Source organism: Bufo gargarizans, chromosome 3, assembly GCF_014858855.1.
Source record: "Bufo gargarizans isolate SCDJY-AF-19 chromosome 3, ASM1485885v1, whole genome shotgun sequence".
Classification (NCBI taxonomy): domain Eukaryota; kingdom Metazoa; phylum Chordata; class Amphibia; order Anura; family Bufonidae; genus Bufo; species Bufo gargarizans.
In genome coordinates this window covers 529,434,768-529,461,286 of record NC_058082.1, presented here as the reverse complement: position 1 = coordinate 529,461,286, position 26,519 = coordinate 529,434,768, and the positions used below count along the sequence as shown (strand labels likewise).

The window sequence follows — 26,519 nt, the reverse complement described above, 5'->3', positions numbered from 1 at the left end:
GAGTACGCCCCAGCATAGGTTTTTGTATAATTATTACAAAGTGACCTATTTCTGGCCAATATACAGTTCCATTATTATGGTATTTGACATTGAAGGATATCCAAATATGGACACTGCACTTATTCCTGTAGGATAGCTTCTGTGATAGACAGTAGTGCTACTAGATCATTTTTTTCAGGAAAACCATCTTTATAAAAAATAAAAAATAAAATAAAAAAAAGCTGCCTGTACAGGCAAATTTTAAATATATCTTACATGGGGTAGATAGAGGCTTTGGTTTTCTAAAGCATAGCTTTGAATGGTCACTGCCATTTTAACTAACTTTGTATAAATTAATAGTGCAGGTGCATATAAGAAACTTTGTAATATATCTTATTTAAAAAAATCACTTTTCTTCCTCTAGCATATTTTCCTTCCATCTCCATAGTCTACTATGTGTTTTTGTTTCTAAAAGCATGTAATCTGATCCTTCAGTGAGCTGACACTCATCTTGTATCTCAAGTTGATTCAGCAGAGAATATTAGTTTAGGATGGGGCTAGAGGGAGAAATAGGCATTTTTCTCTGATAAGATGTATTACATTTTTTTTATCTTCACCTGTAATATTAATTTATGTATAGTATGTTGAAATGACAGTGACCAATTCAATCCAATGTTCAACTTCATAGAGGCAAAACATTTAATGTACAGTTCTTGCTGAAACACACGGAGTAGTTTATTGTATAGCATTGCATATTTGAATTTAATGTCTGGTTGCAGAAACCGGCTGTTGGTATGCTTTGAGAGATGCAGGTTGTCAGAGCACCCTGGGAGTTGTATTTTCACAACAGCTGGAAAGTGATGAAGATCCATTGCCTTAAGGGAAATTCTGTCCACAGTCTCTTCACCGCATGAGTGGTTTCTTTCATTCCTTTTCTGTATTATTTGAGGCAGAGCAATAAATCTGTCATTCACTACTAATAATAATGAGGGTCAGCTTCACTGTAGGTTGTAAAACTATTTTATTTTTTTTTTTTACTAATTAGCAATATAGTCTTTTGGGCTGTTAGATGTTATAGGCTAGTGAAAACTGGAATATTTCATTGTTTATTTATTTTTACTAATTGCCATTATTGTCTTTAATAAACTGAAAAATGAACTACAAATGAATAACATAATGTAAAAACAAGTCCATGTTTGGTGGTATCCCTTTAAACACAGGATATCTTTACAGGGAGGCTTTGATTTTGAGGAAATTGCTGTAAATGAATTGGAACATTGGATATCTTGTAACATTTTGGAAACTTATCAGTTAGTTATCCTCTTGGATGGATGTCAGGATTGGCCATTCTGTGTTCCCAGCAGAACTGAGTGCAAATAACAAATAGAATCATTTTGGCATTTGAGCGTAGCAAGCTGCTTCGTGGTTGTGTTTTTTTCTGGAACCGTTAATACTTAGCAGCCGGGTGTTATTTTATTTGTATAGTACAGCTTATTCTATCTTGTTCTCTACACTTTTCTCATACAAGCACTCAGAAAGGTTTTTACTTATGAAATGTTTTGCATTAGGCTTCTTTCATATACTGTTCTATTAATGTAATGGTATAAATTAAAATATAAGATACTAAAATTCAGTTCTGATGATTCCATTTTCTTTGGGGTTTTGGCATTTTAATGGCAAGATTCTCATAGACCGCTGCACATGTTTTGCCTTCAAAAATAGAGAAGCTCCACTAGAAACTTAATGGACCCCAGTATAAGTCAAGGAAAATCATTGGAATGCATTTTTTTATTTTTTTTTATTGCTATATTGGTTATGGCTCCATTAACCCACCATGACCTACAATATGTCATGTAATAACTTTCATTGGAGCAGCATGCCATATATTTATTTTAGACACTCTCAGAAACTCTGCCCTCATGATCACCGCTAGAACCTATCTGTAACTTCCACTGGAAAGGATGGGATTAGTCAAAACTATTATACTGGCCTTTTAACCCCTTAGATACTGTGGTCATTAGTGACCACAACATCTAGACAGATGTCCCCCAGTGTATTAAATCCTTTCAAAGGCAGGGTCTATTATTATTAATACACTGTACCTAATAAGTAGTGTGGTATATTATTTAAAGGGGTTTTCCGCGATTTATTTTTACTGATGACCTATCCTCTAGATAGGATATAGGATATCCTCCTGGTGATCAGCTGTTTGAGAAGTGTAGTACTTTGAAGTCTGGACATTTGCAAACATTTTCCCCTGTGCAAAGTCATCATCTCCTCACTTTATTTCACTTTGAGGGCTAACTTGTACTGTTTAATATTGTGTAATTGCATTTTATATGTATGTGGTCATATATATCCTGCTCATTTGCACAGTACTGTGGAAAGGGTTAATGAACATTGAGAGACTTTTAGGACATTCAAGCTAATAATGAAAAGCTGGTAATTTTCCACAGCTACCATAGGGTTTAAAGAAGAGCATATTTTGGATGGAAAAAGCCAGACTTATTTACACAAAAACTAGACGGGCTTTTTTTTTGAATGTCTGATTATCTATGTTATTATGTCTGAAAACTTGTTTATATCTGGAAAAACTGATCTGTCATTGCCATTGAGTATTGTATTATTGAAGCTCTATTGCAAGTCTGACAGACGGGGGTTGTAACATTGTAATTGTTTGTGCTGCGTTTCTCCAATCCACCCACCCCACTAGAAGGTTCTAGTTCAGCTAAAAATAGTATTTAACCACATCAACCCCCCTAGCTGAAACACCCTTAATGACCAGGCCACTTTTTACACTTCTGCACCACACTACTTTCACAGTTTATTGCTCGGTCATGCAACTTACCACCCAAATAAATTTTACCTCCTTTTCCTCTCACTAATAGAGCTTTCATTTGGTGGTATTTCATTGCTGCTGACATTTTAACTTTTTTTGTTATTAATCGAAATTTAACAAAATTTTTGCAAAAAATTGAAATTTTTCACTTTCAGTTGTAAAACTTAAAAAAAAAAATGACATCTATATATAAAATTTTCAGTAAATTTATTGTTTTACATGTCTTTGATTAAAAAAAAAGTTTGGGTAAAAAAAAATGGTTTGGGTAAAAGTTATAGCATTTACAAACTATGGTACAAAAATGTGAATTTCTGCTTTTTGAAGCAGCTCTCAATTTCTGAGAACCTGTCATGTTTCCTGAGGTTCTACAATGCCCAGACAGTAGAAACCCCCCACAAATGACCCCATTTCAGAAAGAAGACACCCTAAGGTATTCGCTGATGGGCATAGTGAGTTCATAGAACTTTTTATTTTTTGTCACAAGTTAGCAGAAAATGATGAATTTTTTATTTTTTTTTATTTCCTTACAAAGTCTCATATTCCACTAACTTGTGACAAAAAATAAAAACTTCCATGAACTCACTATGCCCATCATGAAATACCTTGGGGTGTCTTCTTTCCAAAATGGGGTCACTTGTGGGGTAGTTATACTGCCCTGGCATTTTAGGGGCCCAAATGCGTGAGAATTAGTTTGAAATCAAAATCTGTAAAAAATGGCCGGTGAAATCCGAAAGGTGCTCTTTGGAATGTGGGCCCCTTTACCCACCTTGGCTGCAAAAAAGTGTCACACATGTGGTATCGCCGTACTGAGGAGAAGTTGGGGAATGTGTTTTGGGGTGTCATTTTATATATACCCATGTTGGGTGAGAGAAATATCTCGGCAAAAGACAACTTTTCCCATTTTTTTATACAAAGTTGGCATTTGACCAAGATATTTCTCTCACCCAGCATGGGTATATGTAAAATGACACCCCAAAACACATTGCCCAACTTCTCCTGAGTACGGCGATACCACATGTGTGACACTTTTTTGCAGCCTAGATGCGCAAAGGGGCCCAAATTCCTTTTAGGAGGGCATTTTTAGACATTTGGATCCCAGACTTCTTCTCACGCTTTCGGGCCCCTAAAAATGCCAGGGCAGTATAAATACCCCACATGTGACCTCATTTTGGAAAGAAGACACCCCAAGGTATTCAATGAGGGGCATGGTGAGTTCATAGAAATTATTTTTTTTGGGCACAAGTTAGCGGAAATTGATTTTTTTTTTTAGTTTTTTCTCACAAAGTCTCCCTTTCCGCTAACTTGGGACAAAAATTTCAATCTTTCATGGACTCAATATGCCCCTCACAGAATACATTGGGGTGTCTTCTTTTCGAAATGGGGTCACATGTGGGGTATTTATACTGCCCTGGCATTTTAGGGGCCCTAAAGCGTGAGAAGAAGTCTGGAATATAAATGTCTAAAAAAATTTACGCATTTGGATTCCGTAAGGGGTATGGTGAGTTCATGTGAGATTTTATTCTTTTACACAAGTTAGTGGAATATGAGACTTAGTAAGAAAAAACAAAAACAAAAAAAAATTATGCTAACTTGTGCCCAAAAAAATTCTGAATGGAGCCTTACAGCAGGGGTGATCAATGACAGGGGGGTGATCAGGGAGTCTATATGGGGTGATCACCCTCCTGTCATTGATCACCCCCCTGTAAGGCTCCATTCAGATGTCCATATGTGTTTTGCGGATCCACGGTGTCGTGTTTTGCGGATCCACGGATCCGCAAAACACATACGGACGTCTGAATGGAGCCTTACAGGGGGGTGATCAATGACAGGGAGTGATCAGGGAGTATATATGGGGTGATCACCCCCCTGTCATTGATCACCCCCCCTGTAAGGCTCCATTCAGACATCCGTATGTGTTTTGCGGATCCGATCCATGTATCCGCGGATCCGTAAAAATCATACGGATGTCTGAATGGAGCCTTACAGGGGGGTGATCAATGACAGGGAGGTGATCAGGGAGTCTGTATGGGTGATCACCCCCCTGTCATTGATGACCCCCCTGTAAGGCTCCATTCAGACGTCCATATGTGTTTTGCGGATCCGATCCATGTATCCGTGGATCCGTAAAAATCATACGGACGTCTGAATGGAGCCTTACAGGGGGGTGATCAATGACAGGGGGGGGGGTGATCAGGGAGTCTATATGGGTGATCATCCCCCTGTCATTGATCACCCCCCTGTAAGGCTCCATTCAGATGTCCGTATGTGTTTTGCGGATCCGATCCATGTATCCGTGGATCCGTAAAAATTATACGGACGTCTGAATGGAGCCTTACAGGGGGGTGATCAATGACAGGGGGTGATCAGGGAGTGTATATGGGGTGATCACCCCCCTGTAAGGCTCCATTCAGACGTCCGTATGTGTTTTGCGGATCCGATCCATGTATCCGTGGATCCGTAAAAATCATACAGACGTCTGAATGGAGCCTTACAGGGGGGTGATCAATGACAGGGGGGTGATCAGGGGTTCATAAGGGGTTAATAAGTGACAGGGGGGTGTAGTGTAGTGTAGTGTGGTGCTACTTTACTGAGCTACCTGTGTCCTCTGGTGGTCGATCCAAACAAAAGGGACCACCAGAGGACCAGGTAGCAGGTATATTAGACGCTGTTATCAAAACAGCGTCTAATATACCTGTTAGGGGTTAAAAAATCGCATCTCCAGCCTGCCAGCGAACGATCGCCGCTGGCAGGCTGTAGATCCTGTCTCTTACCTTGCGATCCTGTGAACGCGCGCGCCTGTGTGCGTGCGTTCACAGGAAGTCACGCGTCTCGCGAGAGAGCAGTCAGAGCCCCAAGAGTTCTGCAGTTGGGGACCAGTGCTTAGAGGGGAAGACTCTGCCAGTCTGTTTGAGTGACCATAAGAAGACGCTGAGATGGGGACGCTGAGCCACAGACCATGGGTCACCAGCCCTGGTTTAGAATGATCATATTCAACTGCAGAGTAAACCATGTAAAAAAAATAAAATAATAAAAAAACATTGCATAATTGCTTTTTGTTTCTCTTATTTCACAAATAAACCAGATCATAAAGGTCTAAGACATACCTAAACCTAGGTATGTCTTATGGGCAGGCGTGTCTTAAAGGGCGAAAAATACAGTTGTTTTAAGTATCAATTGTATTTTATTACTTGCAGTCATTGTAATTTAGTAGTTACATTGTGAAATTGTGAGAAAGAGAAACGTGTGGTATACATTCCGACATCTCTCATCTGCTTCTATTTAAATTATTAACTGAAGGTTTTCTCCAGCAATTCTCTAGATGATGCAGACTTTAGAGTAGCAATTTCTGTGGGGTCATATGGTTTTGCTACTTACAGTAAGCTGTGGGAACATTTATTGATTTCTTTTGAGGTGTGTGTTATACAAACAACCCATCCACATGTAGCAGAAAGAAAATGTGTGAACTTTAGAGCAAGCTGAGAATTTAAAAAACTGCAGCATGTTCATTATTTTTGTGAGAATTTTGTAGATTGTTACTGGGTGAAATTTGCAACAATTCTGCAGACAAATGTTGTATTAGTGTATATGCACATAGTGAATAGTATGCACTGATGTTAGTACGGAAAATCTGCAATGTAATACAGTACCTGTATGTAGATGAGATTTTTTTAAATCACATGTACATGGTGTTTACTTTTTTTTTTTTTGCAATGCAAAGGGTCAAATCTGTGTCAAAATCTGTGATAAAATTTACAAGTAACATAAGTTCATATTGGGGCTGATTTGGTGCAAAAAACGACACTGCTGTTTTCATATACCCTTAAGGTAGGTTCAATCGTGGCAGAAATGCTGCAGATTTCCTGTCTCGGAATTAGGCCTCATGCACACGGCCGTTGTTTTGGTCCGCATCCGAGCCGCCAAAACGGACCCATTCACGTCAATGGGGCCGCAAAAGATGCGGACAGCACTCTGTGTGCTGTGCGCATCCGTTGCTCGGTTCCGTGGCCCCGCAAAAAAAATATAACCTGTCCTATTCTTGTCCGCGCTTTGCGGACAAGAATAGGCATTTATATTAAAGGCTGTCCGTGCGGATCCGCAAATCACACCACGGTCGTGTGCACAAGGCCTTACATGCAGAAAATCCACAGCGTTTTACAGTACTAGCAAAGTGAATGAGATTTAATACATTTCTCATCCAGACGCTGTAAAAAAGATTCTGAGCAGAAGCTGATCTGTGGAGCAGATTTTAAATCTGCTGCCTTTCAATTGACTGTGCTGATTTTCATTGAGGATTTCACCCTTTGCAATGCAAACCAGAAGCATTTCTGCAACAAAAAACACACCACTTGCTGAGGATTTTCTGTTGCAGCAATGCCACAACATGTGTATGTGCCCCGACCACTGCAGGTTTTGATGCAAATTAGCACCAAAAATTGCAAGAATTGCGACTTTTCTGCAGACATGGCTTTGGATTTTACCATGTGGATTGCAAATGTTATTATTTGCGCTGAATATCTGTGGCATAAATTGACATGCTACAGATTTTAAAACTGCAACACAGTTCAATGTTCGATAAGGATTTTTCATGAAGTGTGTGGATGAGATTTCTTAAATTATCATCCACTTTGCTACTACTGTACAATGCTGTGGATTTCCTGCAAGAAAATCTGTGATGGCAAATCCACAAAGTATCTGCTGTGTGCGAATGTGCCCTAACGTACAGGTTTTGCCACAATTTCTCTGCTGATTTTGTGTATATTTGTAGAAAAATCTGCACTGTGGAAATAACCTCATTTGGCCTTGACCTTAAAGGCTCATGCACACGACTGTTGGGTGTTTTTCGGTCTGCAAAACACGGATCATGGCCGTGTACAAACCACATTTTTCAAAATGGAATGGCCAGCTCTTAATATAACTGTGCTATCCTTGTTTGTAATGTGGACAAGAATAGGACATGTCTATTTTTGCGGATGGCACGGAACGGACGTGCAGATGTGGACAGCAAAAATACGGATCAGATGCAGACAAAAAAATATGTTTGTGTGCATGAGCCCTTAGGGTTCCGTGCCATCTGCAAAAATATAGAACATGTTCTATTCTTGTCTACATTACAAACAAGGATGGGATAGTTATATTAAGGACCGACCGTTCCTCAAAATGCGGCATGTACATGACCTGTATCTGTGTTTTGCGGATTTCCAATTTGCGGACCGCAAAACTTCCAGTGGTCGTGTGCATGAGCCCTAAAGTGTACCTCCAGTGAAAAGGCCCCAGGCCTGCCTACAGTGTATGCCTATCAGGGCTGTGCCAGAAGATTGTTCCTGCCAATATAGTACTGACAGTACAATACAGTGTACTGCATAAGCAGTACAGTGTATTATAGGAGTGATCAGCAAATCTCATGTCAAAACCCCTTGTGGGACTAATAGATTCTAAAAATAAAAGTTAAATGACGTTTTAATAAATAATAAAATCTCCGCATAAAAAAAAGAACTGCAAAAATATTGCCACATCTGTAACGAACCACACAAGACAAATATTGCAGAATTTATCCCACATGGTTAATACCGTAAACAAAACAAAAAACTATCTGCGACGTGAATACGCCACTATTGTGGCATCTAACTGTTAATTTATGTCCCCCATGTGTATTTGGTATCGCTGTAACTGACCAGAGTATAAAGGTTTTATGTTATTTATGCTGATAAATGAACACTGGAAAATTTTTAACTTAAAATACATAACTAATCATTTAAAACTCAGTGCTATATAAGTGAGCAAAAGTAAATAAATAACTTATTGGCTGTATTGCTGTTTTTTCCCATCCCCCCCCCCCCCCAAGAAAAGTAAGGAAAACTGATCAGTAAGTTATGTGTAACCCAAAACGGTGGCAATAAAAACTGCAGCTTCTTCTGCAAAAAAAAAAAAAAAAAAGTCTTCATATGGCTATATCAATGGAAAATAAAAATATGTTACAGCGCTTGCAATGCGAAGATGAAAAGGTTGAAAAAAATTGCTTGGTCACGAGGGCCCAAAACAAGCTGGTCACTAAGGGGTTAATGAGCCCTCTACACATTCACAAGTGTTTTCCTCTCCTAACAAATATTAACAAAATGGATGAAAGCAACGGTAAGCATTTCATCTGGATTAACACATTCTGTAAGACCCGCTTACCATTGGACTATTAAATATTAATACCAACATCAAAATAGCAAAACAGCGCTTCAAATGTTTTCATTATCTTCTCATCTTCTGTTACCAAGATTTAGTCATGCAAAATGGAAAAGACGGTAAACAGAATCAGTGGGAAACTCCTATCAAGGGAGTTTTAAAAGCCAAAAATAAATGTTTCATGTGTTTTCCATGGCAGTGCGCTATGGAACACGATCCTCGCAGTGTTCAGACAAAAACGTGCAGCAAGTTGTTGTAGGGAATATATGACTCTAGAGCGACTATAGCAAGAGGACTTTGCATTTTGCTGGACAGGTTGAAGCCAGGCAGTGGAGCAGGACCATTGGCAGCATTCCAGAATATTTTTCAGATAAAGACATGTCCTCATTATTACCTAATAACTTCTTTTTATAGAGGTCCTGCCGCTACTCTTACAGTACAGTACAGACCAAAACTTTGGACACACCTTCTCATTCAAAGAGTTTTTTCTTTATTTTCATGACTATGAAAATTTTAGATTCACACTGAAGGCATCAAAACTATGAATTAACACATGTGGAATTATATACATAACAAAAAAGTGTGAAACAACTGAAAATATGTCATATTCTAGGTTCTTCAAAGTAGCCACCTTTTGCTTTGATTATTGCTTTGCACACTCTTGGCATTCTCTTGATGAGCTTGAAGAAGTTCCGAGAGATGCTTAGCACTGGTTGGCCCTTTTGCCTTCACTGCGGTCCAGCTCACCCCAAACCATCTCGATTGGGTTCAGGTCCAGTGACTGTGGAGGCCAGGTCATCTGGCGCAGCACACCATCACTCTCCTTCATGGTCAAATAGCCCTTACACAGCCTGGAGGTGTGTTTGGGGTCATTGTCCTGTTGAAAAATAAATGATGGTCCAACTAAACGTAAACCGGATGGAATAGCATGCCGCTGCAAGATGCTGTGGTAGCCATGCTGGTTCAGTATGCCTTCAATTTTGAATAAATCCCCAACAATGTCACCAGCAAAGCACAGTGGGAACCAGGCATGTAGAGTCGATCCGTTTACTTTTTCTGCGTCGCACAGAGAGACGGTGGTTGGAACCAAAGATCTCGAATTTGGACTCTTCAGACCAAAGCACAGATTTCCACTGGTCTAATGTCCATTCCTTGTGTTCTTTAGCCCAAACAAGTCTCTTCTGCTTGTTGCCTGTTCTTAGCAGTGGTTTCCTAGCAGATATTCTACCATGAAGGCCTGATTCACACAGTCTCCTCTTAACAGTTGTTCTAGAGATGTGTCTGCTGCTAGAACTCTGTGTGGCATTGACCTGGTCTCTAATCTGAGCTGCTGTTAACCTGCGATTTCTGAGGCTGGTGACTCGGATGAACTTATCCTCCGCAGCAGAGGTGACTCTTGGTCTTCCTTTCCTGGGGCGGTCCGCATGTGAGCCAGTTTCTTTGTAGCGCTTGATGGTTTTTGTGACTGCACTTGGGGACACTTTCAAAGTTTTCCCAATTTTTCGGACTGACTGACCTTGAGTTCTTAAAGTAATGATGGCCACTAGTTTTTCTTTAGTTAGCTGCTTTTTTTCTTGCTATAATACAAATTCTAACAGTCTATTCAGTAGGACTATCAGCTGTGTATCCACAATGCAACTGATGGTCCCAACTCCATTTATAAGGCAAGAAATCCCACTTATTAAACCTGACAGGGCACACCTGTGAAGTGAAAACCATTTCAGGTGACTACCTCTTGAAGCTCATCAAGAGAATGCCAACAGTGTGCAAAGCAGCAATCAAAGCAAAAGGTGGCTACTTTGAAGAACCTAGAATATGACATATTTTCCGTTGTTTCACACTTTTTTGTTATGTATATAATTCCACATGTGTTAATTCATAGTTTTGATGCCTTCAGTGTGAATCTACAATTTTCATAGTCATGAAAATAAAGAAAACTCTTTGAATGAGAAGGTGTGTCCAAACTTTTGGTCTGTACTGTATATTCCACTTGAAATGACCATTCTGGAGCATTTATTCTTCAGAGTCTACGTTGTGATTTTCCACTATCATTCCTGGCTGATGTTTATAAATAAAGGTACAACTGGGTGTTAGCACGGACACCGGCAATGTGTGTTCTGCATTTTGCGGACTGCACATCGCCGGCACTTAATAGAAAATGCCTAATCTTGTCCGCAATTGCGGACAAGAATAGTACATGTTCTATTTTTTTCGGGAACAGAATTGCGGACCCGGAAGATCCGGGCAGCGCATCGTGCGGCCTCATAGAAATGTATGGGTCCACAATTCTGTTCCGCATAATGCGAAACAGAATTGCAGACGTGTGAATGGACCCTTAAGGGCTGTTCGCATCTTGTTTTTGTTGTACGTCAAGCGGATACATTTGTAAACAGAAAAACTTATAGAAACAAACAATAGACTATAACTGCAAAATTATGGGGGCAATTTATCATGCAAGGAATTTTTGAAGTCATTGCACTGACATAATTTGGCGCATCTTTACAAATAACACTATTGTCTAGAGATGTTACTCAATACTGGAGTAAGGTCTGTTCTTCCAGCATAGAATGCCAGGAATCACCTGGACACAAACTTCTGCGTGCAGCGGTATTTGTCCGAGCGATACTCAGCATATTAGCGAGTTTCAGATGGATCTCCGCCGGACCCCATTATAGTTAATGGGGGGTCGGATGGCATTCTGACAGTGTCCCTCAGTGATGGATCCGGCAGGCTTTAACCTTTTAATAAAGGTGGTAATTGATAAATCTTGAGTACAGCTAAGGCTAGTTTCACTCTAGTATTCTGAGTGCTGCCTGAATGCCCGCCAGCCCCATTAAGGCCTCTTTCACACGGGCGTGTGCGCCCCCTGGTCATGCTGCGACCTGCAAAATGCGGGCCGCAATGCACATACACAGTCCGTGGGGCAGCTGCTTGAATGGGTCCGTGATCCGGCCGTTCCGCAAAATGAATGGACATGTTGTATCTTTTTGCGGAACGGAAGTACGGGACGAAACCCTTCCGTAGGGTTCCGTTCCATGCTTCCGTTCCGCATCTCTGGACCCATTGAAGTGAATAGATCTGCATTTGTGATGCGGAATGCCCACAGAACGGCACCCGTGTATTGCAGATCCACAAAAACGGTCCGCAATACGGCAACGGGGCGCACATGCCCGTGTGCAAGAGGCCTAACAGTGACGGGGTCCAGCAGAGATCCAGCCGCAACCCAGCAAACATGCTCAGAATTGGTTGGACAAATGCCACTACGCACAGCGATATTTGTCTGAACGAATGCCGCCATACTATGCCGGAATAAGACTGTACCGCTAGTGTGAAACTAGCCTAGTCAACATTGCTAACCACACTCACTTTTCCACCTACTTTTCAAAATTGGTGAGAACAGTGTAAAATCATAAAGACATACATTTTTGTGGTGCAAACTGCAAATCATGTGATTAATTTCTCCCTTTAATCGAACATGATTAAGACCTGAACTACATGATAACTTTAATTGTGCACATTATCGTGATCTGTAGTGAGATGCAAAGATTATCTTGATGGATCATCAGTTGCCCCATGTTCCCCATTTTATTCTACTACGTAAGACTCAAGCAGTGAATCTACTGAAAACTTTTCACAAGCATCCTATAGCTAAGAGTCAGTGATGGCCGTGCTCCCCATAGAGAAGGCAGGGATGGTTTTTCACTGTCCCTGCCTTCCTCTTTGCTCTAAACACAAGTGCTGTGTATACAGATCAGGATGCGGTAATGCTGCTTCTTGCTCCAGCAATCATGTGACCACCAGGGGCAAGGAGTCTGTGGAGGGTGCTTAGTCTTAGCAGACCCATGTCAGCTCTGCAATGAGGTTGTACAGCCATATACAACATCTCTGGGAGATTTATTCCCCCTCCAACTGGGGCTAATATGTCAGGAAAATGTCAATCTAAAAAAAAAGTCAAACATCCCCTAAAGGTCTTTTTTGACCTTATGTGGGATGTCAAAGTGTAAAAGAAAAACGCCACCACGCTGCAGCTTATTGCTCCGTCCCCAGCCACCATAACCCATATATCCCATATAGCAAAGTGTCCATTGTGGAAAGAGACATAATAAAGGAATTATAGTCACACAATGTGCTATTTACAGTTTCCTGAGTCTAAAAAATAAAAAGCAAAAAATACTAAAATAAAAATGACAAAAATAATGCATCACTGAAAAAGCACAAAAATGATTTACATAACTGGAAAAAAAGGTGTGTAAAGTTGCATCTGCTAAAAAAAATGGAAAATGAGTCTGTTCAGGAAGCAGGTTAAATGAACGGAACTGGTTAGCAGCTCTTGCATTAAATTTTAAAGAAAATGTCCACCTTGAACATCAGTTTGATTATCAAAATGGGTAAAAAAAAATGAGTAAAACATTTTGTACAGGTTAATTTGTTTTATTATGTAGCAGTTAAGGTTTTGTTTTCTGATACAGAGCTTAAAGCCCATGGATTGAAAAATTAATATTAACATTCTGTTTGCTTGCAGCGGCCAGCAGGGGGAGCTTGGAAGCTTACTGCATACGGCTTATATAGTGAACTCAACAATAATACAGTATGCGGTACGCTTCTAAGCTGCCTCTAGTGATGACTGCATGCAGCCAGAATTTCATCATTTAACTGAATAGCTGGCCATATGGAGCTCACCGTCAGAAAAGTAGACCACTGTAAGGACGCCGGTCTTAAACCCTGCGTGGCGGTGGATCCACTAGAGTTATGAAGAGGTTCTGACCTCTCCATAACTTTGGCGGATCCACTGCTGCTTCTAAGTGCAAGACAGCTTCCGAACTGTCTTACATTTAGACCTTTTGGTAAATGATAAGGGAGAGAGGCCTGCCAGCCCGTCCTCTTCCCTGCCCAGATCATGCCCACTTTTTTAGACCTGGTGTGAGCAGGGAAAACTCAACGATTGCGGCGCAACTAAGCCTTTGCGCTGCAATCTGCACCTGAAAAATATATAGGCCTATTTCAGCTTCATAAATTACCACCAAAATCTTAGATTTAAAAATGACATGATGTTCAAGGGAGGACATTCACTTTAAATCAGCCTTTTAACAGCCAGACTTCAGTTAATATACTTTTTATTGATATTCACTAGATCATTCTTAGACTTTCTTTTCTAAAGCATGTAAGTTCTAGAGAAATCCTAATTGTTATACATTTAATGTCTTACATATCAGAATTGAAATCAGGAGATTTTCTATCAGATCAGATAATAGAAATTCATACTTAAGCAGATTGTTGTACACTATTTCCTATGTCTTTTATGTGGGATATACTCTGTATTTAATGATGTTGATAAAATCAGTCCTGATAGATGTTACTTGGTTTTAACTAAAGCCATATTTCTTACATTTCACCTTAATACAGAGTCCAGAAGAAGGAGCTGCCACCTCAGTTTATACATCTGTCTCACCGGACCTCGAAGGAATTGGAGGCTGTTATTTATACAACGGTGAAAAAATAAAATCCGCTGAGGTGTCTTATGATATAGAACTTCAGAAGAAACTATGGACTGAAAGCTGCAAGATGGCCGCTCTTCCGGTTTCATCATAAACCTGTTGTCTTCTTAACATTTCACATCCCTAGACTCAAGCCTTCCAGATGTTTCCATAAGAATCTCATCTTTTATGGGATTTATTTTTGACATTTATCGCTCGGGATTCAACGTATTTGTTTAGTTATTAAAATATAGCTCAAATTACGAATGTTGTAATCAAAATATTCCAACAATATGTACATACAAAGTACAATTCAGTCATCAACATGATTATGTGCCGCTTTTGCCTGAAGGATTCTGGCCTTTAATTGCGTGCCATGAATATTAATGGGTAACTGTGATCTGATCGGGCAAGTTGTGTTCATGTTTCAGAAGAATCCTGGATGAATTCATTATGATGTACAGCTCGCTTTGGGTATCCTAATATGTTTCATATGAAGAGTAAAATTATTCCTTTGACGCACATTGTGGCCTTAAAAATGATGATGAGTTCATTAGGTATTCACTTGGATGTAATAAGCAATTTCGCAAAGCTTAAGTTGTAATCATAGGAGATTTGAGAATTTGTTAGTGAGATCCTAACTAAAATAATTTATCAAAACTTTACAAAGATATAGTGAAAAATTACAATAAAAAAAATATTTTTTGCATAGGTTTCCTTAAGAAAAGTAAAACCCTCTATGAGACAATTTAATAATTTATATCACAGGAAATGTATTCTTACTGTCTTATTCCACCTGCAGGAATTTGTCGGCCACCAGGGACCATTATTCAGTCAAAGATTTTGGTTAATTTTATCTTTTATCTCGGAAACATTATAGTATTGTGCAACCACTTCTCCTCTTAATAAACACAGATATGAAAATGCAGAGTTTTGTGCAGAAGCTTCTGTCCATTGTTTTGTGAAATCTTTTACGAAAAAAGTAAAAATGAAGCCTAAATATTATAGCACATTTTGTTTTTAAGGGGATTGCTTTCTCAACAAATGAGCAAGATGGTTAAAATTCTCTTTAACACCTCAAAACTACACATTTCAGTTATTTGTCCAATTATGTTTTTATTCTTGCTATCATTGCACATACCTGTATATATCTGTTCTGAATGCAGATATTCTATACTGGTGTACACTTTCATACTTATGGCTCATATGAATTTAAAATACTGTGGCAACCCTTATGATACCCTTAGTATCAAATCGATGGGAGTTTGACACCTGAAACCCCCCCCAATCCGCTACTCTGAGCAGGCGCCAGAAATCGGACAGTGCAAAGAGCCAGAAGCAGACAGCTCTGTCAGGGCCCTCCAGGGAGCTGCTGTTTTGCTCTTCTTCACGTAAATAAGAGCTGAGCTGCGGTAACCCAGTATGGCCACAGTGGACAGAAATGTCTGCTACCACTGTGTTATTCCTGCATCGACTATTGCTGAGAACAGCTGAACAGTGTGGGTGCTGGGTGTCAGACCTCCACCAAGGCTCTTGTGTATACATTGTGTAGTCTTGTTTTATTTTATGTTTAATTCGTGGCTTGTAAGCCATCTTGATTCCTTCTACCCTCAATTGTGGTTTTCCTAATGAATCCTATATTTTCCATCATGCCAGACTTTGCAGAGACTGAGGGGATGGAGTCTTACCACACTGTACTGCCCTGTACTGTCATCTGAGGGCAGCCATGACAGATTTGTGACACATCTGCTAACCTCTCACACTGCAGGGCCCTCATTTGGTATATCTTGATACGGCTGAACCTCTCTGCCCTGCCAATTATCTCACCCTCTCAGCTCTTACACACGGGAAACAGGGAGACCAGTGTGAAGCTACATCTCATAGAACTACACTGAAAAGTCATCACACACAGATAGTACAGATGGGCAGTGTGATTCAGGAGGTTTATATAACTGCAGCTAATCACTATATACACTCGCCTACTATATGTCTGCACTCCTGGTCCTTTAGATAGGGGAGGCATTATATTTTCAACAGAATACAGAGATGTGTGAGGAGGGGACGGCCCTTTAGAGCTTCCAAGAGGGATTTGATTGGTAATGATGTAATTCTGTATTTCACAGCCACAGGAAGAGACCCTGTTTACACAGAGCAAGAAAAGGTTAATGAAAAGGTTTAAAATGTATGGAGTTAGAGTGTAACAACATACAGTACTAGAATACTGGTGCTGACAGAGGTACACGCTGTCGGAAGACATTGTAACCGGAAAAGGCCAGAGCACCACCAGGCTCCCCTGACTATAATGGGACTGTGCAGGGATCCAGCCTGTTTCCAACATTAGTGAAGGGATTCGGCCAGATAATAACCACTGCAAGGGCTTTTGTCCTGTTGAAGCCTGGCACTAATGCCAGAAACAGGTCAGACCCCGATGAGTCCCATTATAGTCAGTGCAGGGTTATGTAGCATCCAGCTATGGCAGATACAATGTCTTTGGGTAGGCTGTTACTCTGCTGGAAGAGTGCGTCTTTAAAAAACATAAAAAAGCAGACCGAATTGATTTCTTCCACTTTTATGCTGGCATGAATATATATTTGTGTGTGTGTGTATATATATATATATACATATATATATATAAAAAAGAAAAAACACAGGCGGCACCACCCTTCGTATATGGGTGCAAAATCCAAGGACGGCAGCAGGTGCTTACCCCGTATTGTAGATACAAAAATTGGACTGCACTCCCAGCAATTCGTGAAGAAAATCTTAGTTTATTCACCCATCTATGGCAAAGCGACGTTTCGGCTCCAACTGAGCCTTTCTCAAGCATGCTTGAGAAAGGCTCAGTTGGAGCCGAAACGTCGCTTTGCCATAGATGGGTGAATAAACTAAGATTTTCTTCACGAATTGCTGGGAGTGCAGTCCAATTTTTGTATCTATATATATATATATATATATATATATAGTAAAAAGTTCATCCAGCACTCACGGGTTAAAACGTATTTCCAGCTTTATTGTGAATACTGGAATATATTTGGCATCTTTGCTGACGTTTGGCAAGAAATTTGATTTGTTATGAATTAATTTGAACTACATCGGGTATACCCAGGCTACTCTGCCTTAGGGTACAGCCACATGGAGTGGCCGTGCTGCAGGTGGGTTGCAGCTGTGCTGCGGTGAAGAACCACGCAGCCAATTAGCCCGCAGCTGCCTTTCGTTTAATAATTAATACAGCACTGTATAGTTGCTTTTCATTGTTAATGGCCGCGCTGCACCTTTAATGCACCTTTAAACAGGAGCTGTACCCACTACTCCAACCCTAGCTCTTTCCTGCCCTACATCTTGGAACACTTCTGCCATCCACTTTTCCTCCTTTTTCACATCATATAATATCAATGAGAATATGTCATCAGGAATATCCCTCTCCTACTCTTTCTGCATCTTGCTGACGTTTTTTAGGACATTGAGACTTTGAAGGATGATTTGGAAGAAGTAAACACAGCAAAAGATGAGGATTGGTCATTAATACTGTAATACCTGGCCCCCCTAAGGGGTGCAAACTGGATGGTATTGGTTGGCACGCTGGCAGTGGATTAATAAAGGCTTTCATCTTATTATTACATATTCTATATCTTAGTTTACGGTTGATGTAGGAATAAATAAATAAAACTGACACATAATAAATCTCCCTGCGCTCTCCCTTCGCCAATATTCTTTTATTTATCGTTTTTAGCAACACTGTCCCTAGCGCATGAGCGCTTGCCACGTTTCTCTCTATGCTCAGCTCACATGATAATGAGACCGTGCAGAATGAGGGTTTTATAGGGCTGTGACATCACAGGGGATGACTATCTGCGTATTGGCTGGCTGCACGGCATTATGGGTGATCTTGCATTCCCGGGCTAGTCTCCGGTACACTCAGTTTCACTCTGTAACATGTGCAGCCGGCACTTTTCAGAAAACCTCATTAGTAACCATTACGCGCAAGAAAATTTTGATTCGTTGCGAATCGAAGTTCTCCTAAACATCAGACAAAATATCGCTTCAAATGCTTCGCTTTGCACAACACTAGTGAATACATATTAAAAACATTCCAGGGCATACCGCTTTGTCATCGTTCTTCAACGTGTTTTAACGGTTACACCATCACGTGAGTTTTCTTTTTGTCTATTATGATTTTATGTTTCCATTGCATATCTATGGGCAGATTACCACTTTTCCAAATCAAATATTTTATCCAATCGCTGAAAAATAATTCATACAGCCGCGGTACATTTATGCCACTTGATTATCCTATATTGTATAGATGTAAATGGGAAGAGTTAATTCACGTTTTAATGTACAGTATGATGCCATCTCATGTACATGTTAATTCATCAACTGTGACAAATTTATAAAGAAAGCGCGTGCAGCATCAGGAATACATAAAAGGAGAAAACAATTTTCTAGGGTCACACAGGCTATATTTAAATGCATTAAATGTATAATTTATGACGACGTAAGACAGCAAATGTAATGTAGAAGTGTTATAAGATGCTTAACGTATAATAATATGTGTCTAGCTAGCTAGTTTTATCTACCCCTCACAGTGTGATTCGACTTTATACACTTGTATGCCATAGTGATCTTTTATAGAGCCAACATTTACAGTAACCATGTTTACAATTATGTTTTACAAATTACAACATAACCTCCTTTGTATAAAAGAAGCAAATATAGCTTTCAACAAGATTAATCTGCTCTATGTCCATTTGAAAATAAAAATACCAGTATATGTGTTAAGGGCAGTAGATGTGGGACCTCTGTGCCAGCCAAACGGTTTGACTTTGGGCTAGACATTAGGCCATTGTCCTGGCAATTCCCCGGTTTTCACCCTTTGACTCCAACACAGGGATCTGGTCTTTGCTGCATGGGAACCATCAAGCTGCTTCCTCTTAGAAAAATCCCATTGTGGTTGGCAGCTGACCCACTGGTTTCAGAGACATTGGTGCAAGGCACCAAGGAGTCAGGCAATACTTATAGTCAGGAAACAGGCAGAGGTCAGGGAAGGCAGCATTAGTGTGAATGTGCAAAACATGTCCGTGGGTCAGGCCAGACAGCAAAGGGTCAATATGGAATACAGGCTAACATCTGGACAGGCAGTGGAGGGTCAACATCAGTAAACAGGCAGAGGTCGGTACACGGACAGACAAACTAAACAGCATACCTTCACTGGTTACTAGCTAGCTAGGAAACCTAAGCTCAGGAACCTCTTCCCTTGGGGAAGGTGCCTAAAATACTCTCAAATTACTATCCATAGATTGGTGAAGATTGAGCTGTGCGCCTGCTGGCCCCTTAAGATTTGGAGATGTGCGAGTGTGCACCCTGTGGGTGCTGGGAGAGCGGCCTAGCAGACAAGTAGGCCTCAGCCTCCAAGAGAAGAACAAGCAGACATGAGCCACCGGGGAGCAGAAGTGCCAGTCTGATGAGTGATGCAGTACCCGTGCCCAAATAGAGGAGCAGGGTAGTGGCAGTCACAAGTCGCCAGCATAACATTGTGTGGCAAATATGGATTAGCATCCATTACAGATGCATATCCTTACAGAACAAACTGCTCTGATCTTATAGCCAGCAGTTAATAGCACAAACCAATAAATAAATGGTTATTCAATTATTTTTAAGAATTATCTGTAAGGCTGTTACTCTGACTATAATGGAAACTGGCAGGGATACGACCTCTAATATCATTATATTAGAATACATTTTAACACCCTGTTGTTTTTAGGACAAATTCATTTCTCCACAGATCTTTATGGCAGTCAGACCTACTTCATAGACGGGGGAGATTTAAGGACTGCAATTTGTGACAATACAAATTCAAAGCTTTATAGCATATATACATGCTAGTAAAACCCTTGACTCCAATGCCCACCACAACCGATGGATGGCCACACATAGATAAATATAGTGTGTGTGTATGTATGTGTGTATGTATGTGTATATGTATATATATATATATATATATATATATATACACACTCACCTAAAAAAATATTAGGAACACCTGTTCTATTTCTCATTGATGCGATTATCTAGTCAATCACATGGCAGTTGCTTCAATGCATGTAGGGTTGTGGTCCTGGTCAAGACAATCTCCTGAACTCCAAACTGAATGTCAGAATGGGAAAGAAAGGGGAATTAAGCAATTTTGAGCGTGGCATGGTTGTTGGTGCCAGACGGGCCGGTCTGAGTATTTCACAATCTGCCCAATCTGTGGGCGAAAATGTGCCCACAGATATGTGCGCCATCACCCATCCTCCTGAAGGTCTGACCCTCTGCTCTCATGCTCCACTGCCATGACTGCTGGAGGGGGCTGGGGTGCAGGAGCAGCATCAGCTCCGTCAGCAGTAAATTAAGTCCCCAGGCCCTGATGAGCACATTTCTTCACCAGACTACTGAAGAAACCAACCAGCAGCAAGACATGGTGCAGAACCTGAACCAGCAGGTGATTACAGTGTACCCTGTCCCACCAGATCGCAGATCCCATTGACTACTGGGCAGCCAAACTTGAATTGAGGCACAAACTGACCGAGTTTGCCCTGGACAAGCTTTCCTGCCCAGCCAGTAGTGTGGTATGGGATGAGCAGTTGTCATAGTTACCACAAAAAGCACATGCCTTTCAACATGTTATAAAGAACAATCAGGCATCAATCAACCAGGATTTCCACACGCCAGTGCCTAATGCATCAGACCAGATCATTCTGGCAGTAATGTTCTGACTGCAGTGTGCTGCCACACAAGAAGATTGTCCCAATACTTTTAGCCACGTGCTTCAGCAACTATTTTATTGATGTCACCCACCTGATGCCACACACCTCCAGCCTCTGCTGCTATGTTCTCCTGCTGCCACTATCTTGTGCTGTTACTGCCACTGTTGTTGCCACCCTCACTACCCTGTGACTGGGCCACTGTGTTAACTTCTCATGCTGTTGCCACCCTCACCAGTCTGTTCTGGGGACACCAGTGTCCCTGTTTGGCCCTGTTGATTTCCCAGTTTATTTTACCATTCTCCTGATCCATCAGAAGAACCAAAAAATGAAAAACACAACAGATCCTGTCTTTGGAGCATCTATAACGCCATCTGTCATCTCTGTTTTGGACCTACTCCTGTTTTTGCCTTACCAATACTCAGTGGCGTAGGGATCGACATAGCAACTATAGCAGTGGCTATGGGGCCCTACGCCAATGGGGGCCAGTCCGGACCGCATTCATTTATTATTCTTTTTTTTATTAACACAGTCACAGTGCACAGTAAAAACACACAGGCAGCCAGGCCCGACCGCCCACCCACACTGGGGCGTGGGCGTTCTGCGGCTCAGGCCTGGCTGGGGGGAAGGCAAGGAGGAGTAGTCAGGTCAGGACTGGAGGCTGAAGCAGGTGGGCCTGGGGCGCACTACAGCACGAGCAGAAGAAGAGGTAGGTAACTAGAGGGAGGAGGTGGACTCAGGCGGTGAAGGGGGCGTGGCCGGGCCGTGGAGGGGGCGGGGCCTGGCCGGGCCGTGGAGGGGGGGTTACCTGTTAGGGAGGGAGAGGGAGTGCTGCTGCACTGACGCCAGTCAGATTAGCGCTATCTCTATCTGAGTCGCTCTGTCACTGACCTGACATCAGTGACATTGCTCCGCCTCTCCCCTCCTTAGTTCTTATGATGGACAGTGACCAGCAACAGGACGGCCCGACTTGGGTGGAGCTATAATAGCCCCGCCCCCTTTTCTACCCGCAATTCCTGCTGCCTGAAGTTGAACCTTCCCTGCCCAGCATGCTGAACACCAGTTGGATTGCCACAACTGCACCAGTGATGTGAGTGGCAAGGGAACTGGGGTTATATTCAGATTTCCCAGACTGTGCACATGTGACCTGCAGTACAGTAGGAAAGCTCAGTGAATTATATCATGAGATGTCATCCAGCTTCCCTGCTATCCTGCATGGCACAAGTGCAGAGGCATTAGAGTATGGGGGAGAGGCACTGCAGGAAAGCTGGGTGTCTGTCTATATATGTGTATTGTATATGTGTGCGTCCATGTATGTGGTGACTGTGTGCATGAATGCATCCATGTATGTGGAGAGTGCGTGTATGACTGCGTCCATGTATGTGGAGAGTGTGTGTATGACTGCGTCCATGTATGTGGAGAGTGTGTGTATGACTGCGTCCATGTATGTGGAGAGTGTGTCTATCATTGCATCCATGTGGAGAGTGCGTGTATGACTGCATCCATGTATGTGGAGAGTGCGTGTATGACTGCATCCATGTATGTGGAGAGTGCGTGTATGACTGCGTCCATGTATGTGGAGAGTGCGTGTATGACTGCGTCCATGTATGTGGAGAGTGTGTGTATGACTGCGTCCATGTATGTGGAGAGTGTGTCTATCATTGCATCCATGTGGAGAGTGCGTGTATGACTGCATCCATGTATGTGGAGAGTGCGTCCATGTATGTGGAGAGTGTGTGTATGACTGCGTCCATGTATGTGGAGAGTGCGTGTATGACTGCGTCCATGTATGTGGAGAGTGTGTGTATGACTGCGTCCATGTATGTGGAGAGTGTGTGTATGACTGCGTCCATGTATGTGGAGAGTGTGTCTATCATTGCATCCATGTGGAGAGTGCGTGTATGACTGCATCCATGTATGTGGAGAGTGCGTGTATGACTGCATCCATGTATGTGGAGAGTGCGTGTATGACTGCGTCCATGTATGTGGAGAGTGCGTGTATGACTGCGTCCATGTATGTGGAGAGTGTGTGTATGACTGCGTCCATGTATGTGGAGAGTGTGTGTATGACTGCGTCCATGTATGTGGAGAGTGTGTCTATCATTGCGTCCATGTATGTGGAGAGTGTGTCTATCATTGCGTCCATGTATGTGGAGAGTGTGTGTATGACTGCGTCCATGTATGTGGAGAGTGCATGTATGACTGCGTCCATGTATGTGGAGAGTGTGTGTATGACTGCGTCCATGTATGTGGAGAGTGCGTGTATGACTGCGTCCATGTATGTGGAGAGTGCGTGTATGAATGCGTCCATGTACGTGGAGAGTGCGTGTATGACTGCGTCCATGTACGTGGAGAGTGCGTGTATGACTGCGTCCATGTACGTGGAGAGTGCGTGTATGACTGCGTCAATGTATGTGGAGAGTGCACATATGACTGCATCCATGTATGTGAAGAGTGCGTCCATGTATGTGGAGAGTGTGTGTATGACTGCGTCCATGTATGTGGAGAGTGTGTGTATGACTGCGTCCATGTACGTGGAGAGTGCGTGTATGACTGCGTCCATGTACGTGGAGAGTGCGTGTATGACTGCGTCCATGTATATGGAGAGTGCATCCATGTATGTGGAGAGTGTGTGTATGACTGCGTCAATGTATGTGGAGAGTGCGTGTATGACTGCGTCAATGTATGTGGAGAGTGCACATATGACTGCATCCATGTATGTGAAGAGTGCGTCCATGTATGTGGAGAGTGTGTGTATGAGTGCGTCCATGTATGTGGAGAGTGCGTGTATGACTGCGTCCATGTATGTAGAGAGTGCGTGTATGACTGCGTCCATGTATGTGGAGAGTGTGTGTATGACTGCGTCCATGTATGTGGAGAGTGTGTGTATGACTGCGTCCATGTATGTGGAGAGTGCATCCATGTATGTGGAGAGTGCGTGTATGACTGCGTCCATGTATGTAGAGAGTGCGTGTATGACTGCGTCCATGTATGTGGAGAGTGTGTCTATCATTGCATCCATGTGGAGAGTGCGTGTATGAGTGCGTCCATGTATGTGGAGAGTGTGTGTAAGACTGCGTCCATGTATGTGGAGAGTGTGTGTATGACTGCGTCCATGTATGTGGAGAGTGTGTGTATGACTGCGTCCATGTATGTGGAGAGTGCATCCATGTATGTGGAGAGTGCGTGTATGACTGCGTCCATGTATGTGGAGAGTGTGTGTAAGACTGCGTCCATGTATGTGGAGAGTGTGTCTATCATTGCATCCATGTGGAGAGTGCGTGTATGAGTGCGTCCATGTATGTGGAGAGTGTGTGTAAGACTGCGTCCATGTATGTGGAGAGTGTGTGTATGACTGCGTCCATGTATGTGGAGAGTGTGTCTATCATTGCATCCATGTGGAGAGTGCGTGTATGACTGCGTCCATGTATGTGGAGAGTGTGTGTATGACTGCGTCCATGTATGTGGAGAGTGCATCCATGTATGTGGAGAGTGCGTGTATGACTGCGTCCATGTATGTAGAGAGTGCGTGTATGACTGCGTCCATGTATGTGGAGAGTGTGTGTATGACTGCGTCCATGTATGTGGAGAGTGCGTGTATGACTGCGTCCATGTATGTAGAGAGTGCGTGTATGACTGCGTCCATGTATGTGGAGAGTGTGTGTATGACTGCGTCCATGTATGTGGAGAGTGTGTGTAAGACTGCGTCCATGTATGTGGAGAGTGTGTCTATCATTGCATCCATGTGGAGAGTGCGTGTATGAGTGCGTCCATGTATGTGGAGAGTGCGTGTATGACTGCGTCCATGTATGTGGAGAGTGTGTGTAAGACTGCGTCCAGGTATGTGGAGAGTGTGTCTATCATTGCATCCATGTGGAGAGTGCGTGTATGAGTGCGTCCATGTATGTGGAGAGTGCGTGTATGACTGCGTCCATGTATGTGGAGAGTGCGTGTATGACTGCGTCCATGTATGTGGAGAGTGTGTCTATCATTGCATCCATGTGGAGAGTGCGTGTATGAGTGCGTCCATGTATGTGGAGAGTGTGTCTATCATTGCATCCATGTGGAGAGTGCGTGTATGACTGCGTCCATGTATGTGGAGAGTGCGTGTCTGACTGCGTCCATGTATGTGGAGAGTGTGTGTATGACTGCGTCCATGTATGTGGAGAGTGTGTCTATCATTGCATCCATGTGGAGAGTGCGTGTATGACTGCGTCCATGTATGTGGAGAGTGCGTGTCTGACTGCGTCCATGTATGTGGAGAGTGCGTGTATGACTGCGTCCATGTATGTGGAGAGTGCGAGTATGACTGCGTCCATGTATGTGGAGAGTGCGTGTATGACTGCGTCCATGTATGTGGAGAGTGCGTGTATGACTGCGTCCATGTATGTGGAGAGTGCATCCATGTATGTGGAGAGTGCGTGTATGACTGCGTCCATGTATGTGGAGAGTGTGTGTAAGACTGCGTCCATGTATGTGGAGAGTGTGTCTATCATTGCATCCATGTGGAGAGTGCGTGTATGAGTGCGTCCATGTATGTGGAGAGTGTGTGTAAGACTGCGTCCATGTATGTGGAGAGTGTGTGTATGACTGCGTCCATGTATGTGGAGAGTGTGTCTATCATTGCATCCATGTGGAGAGTGCGTGTATGACTGCGTCCATGTATGTGGAGAGTGTGTGTATGACTGCGTCCATGTATGTGGAGAGTGTGTCTATCATTGCATCCATGTGGAGAGTGCGTGTATGAGTGCATCCATGTATGTGGAGAGTGCGTGTATGACTGCGTCCATGTATGTAGAGAGTGCGTGTATGACTGCGTCCATGTATGTGGAGAGTGTGTGTATGACTGCGTCCATGTATGTGGAGAGTGCGTGTATGACTGCGTCCATGTATGTAGAGAGTGCGTGTATGACTGCGTCCATGTATGTGGAGAGTGTGTGTATGACTGCGTCCATGTATGTGGAGAGTGTGTGTAAGACTGCGTCCATGTATGTGGAGAGTGTGTCTATCATTGCATCCATGTGGAGAGTGCGTGTATGAGTGCGTCCATGTATGTGGAGAGTGCGTGTATGACTGCGTCCATGTATGTGGAGAGTGTGTGTAAGACTGCGTCCAGGTATGTGGAGAGTGTGTCTATCATTGCATCCATGTGGAGAGTGCGTGTATGAGTGCGTCCATGTATGTGGAGAGTGCGTGTATGACTGCGTCCATGTATGTGGAGAGTGCGTGTATGACTGCGTCCATGTATGTGGAGAGTGTGTCTATCATTGCATCCATGTGGAGAGTGCGTGTATGAGTGCGTCCATGTATGTG

General features: G+C 42.4%; 1 protein-coding gene across 1 annotated transcript in view; it reads left to right on the top strand.

Annotated features, from left to right (window-relative positions):
* DHRSX (dehydrogenase/reductase X-linked) overlaps window positions 1-15,391 on the top strand; it is a 396,361-nt gene extending 380,970 nt beyond the window's left edge. Inside the window, exon 7 of the mRNA XM_044284034.1 lies at window positions 14,391-15,391. Within this exon, the coding sequence (XP_044139969.1) occupies window positions 14,391-14,578 (188 nt within the window). The 3' untranslated portion in view covers window positions 14,579-15,391. The remainder of the gene's footprint in view (window positions 1-14,390) is intronic.
* Window positions 15,392-26,519: the final 11,128 nt, after the last annotated feature.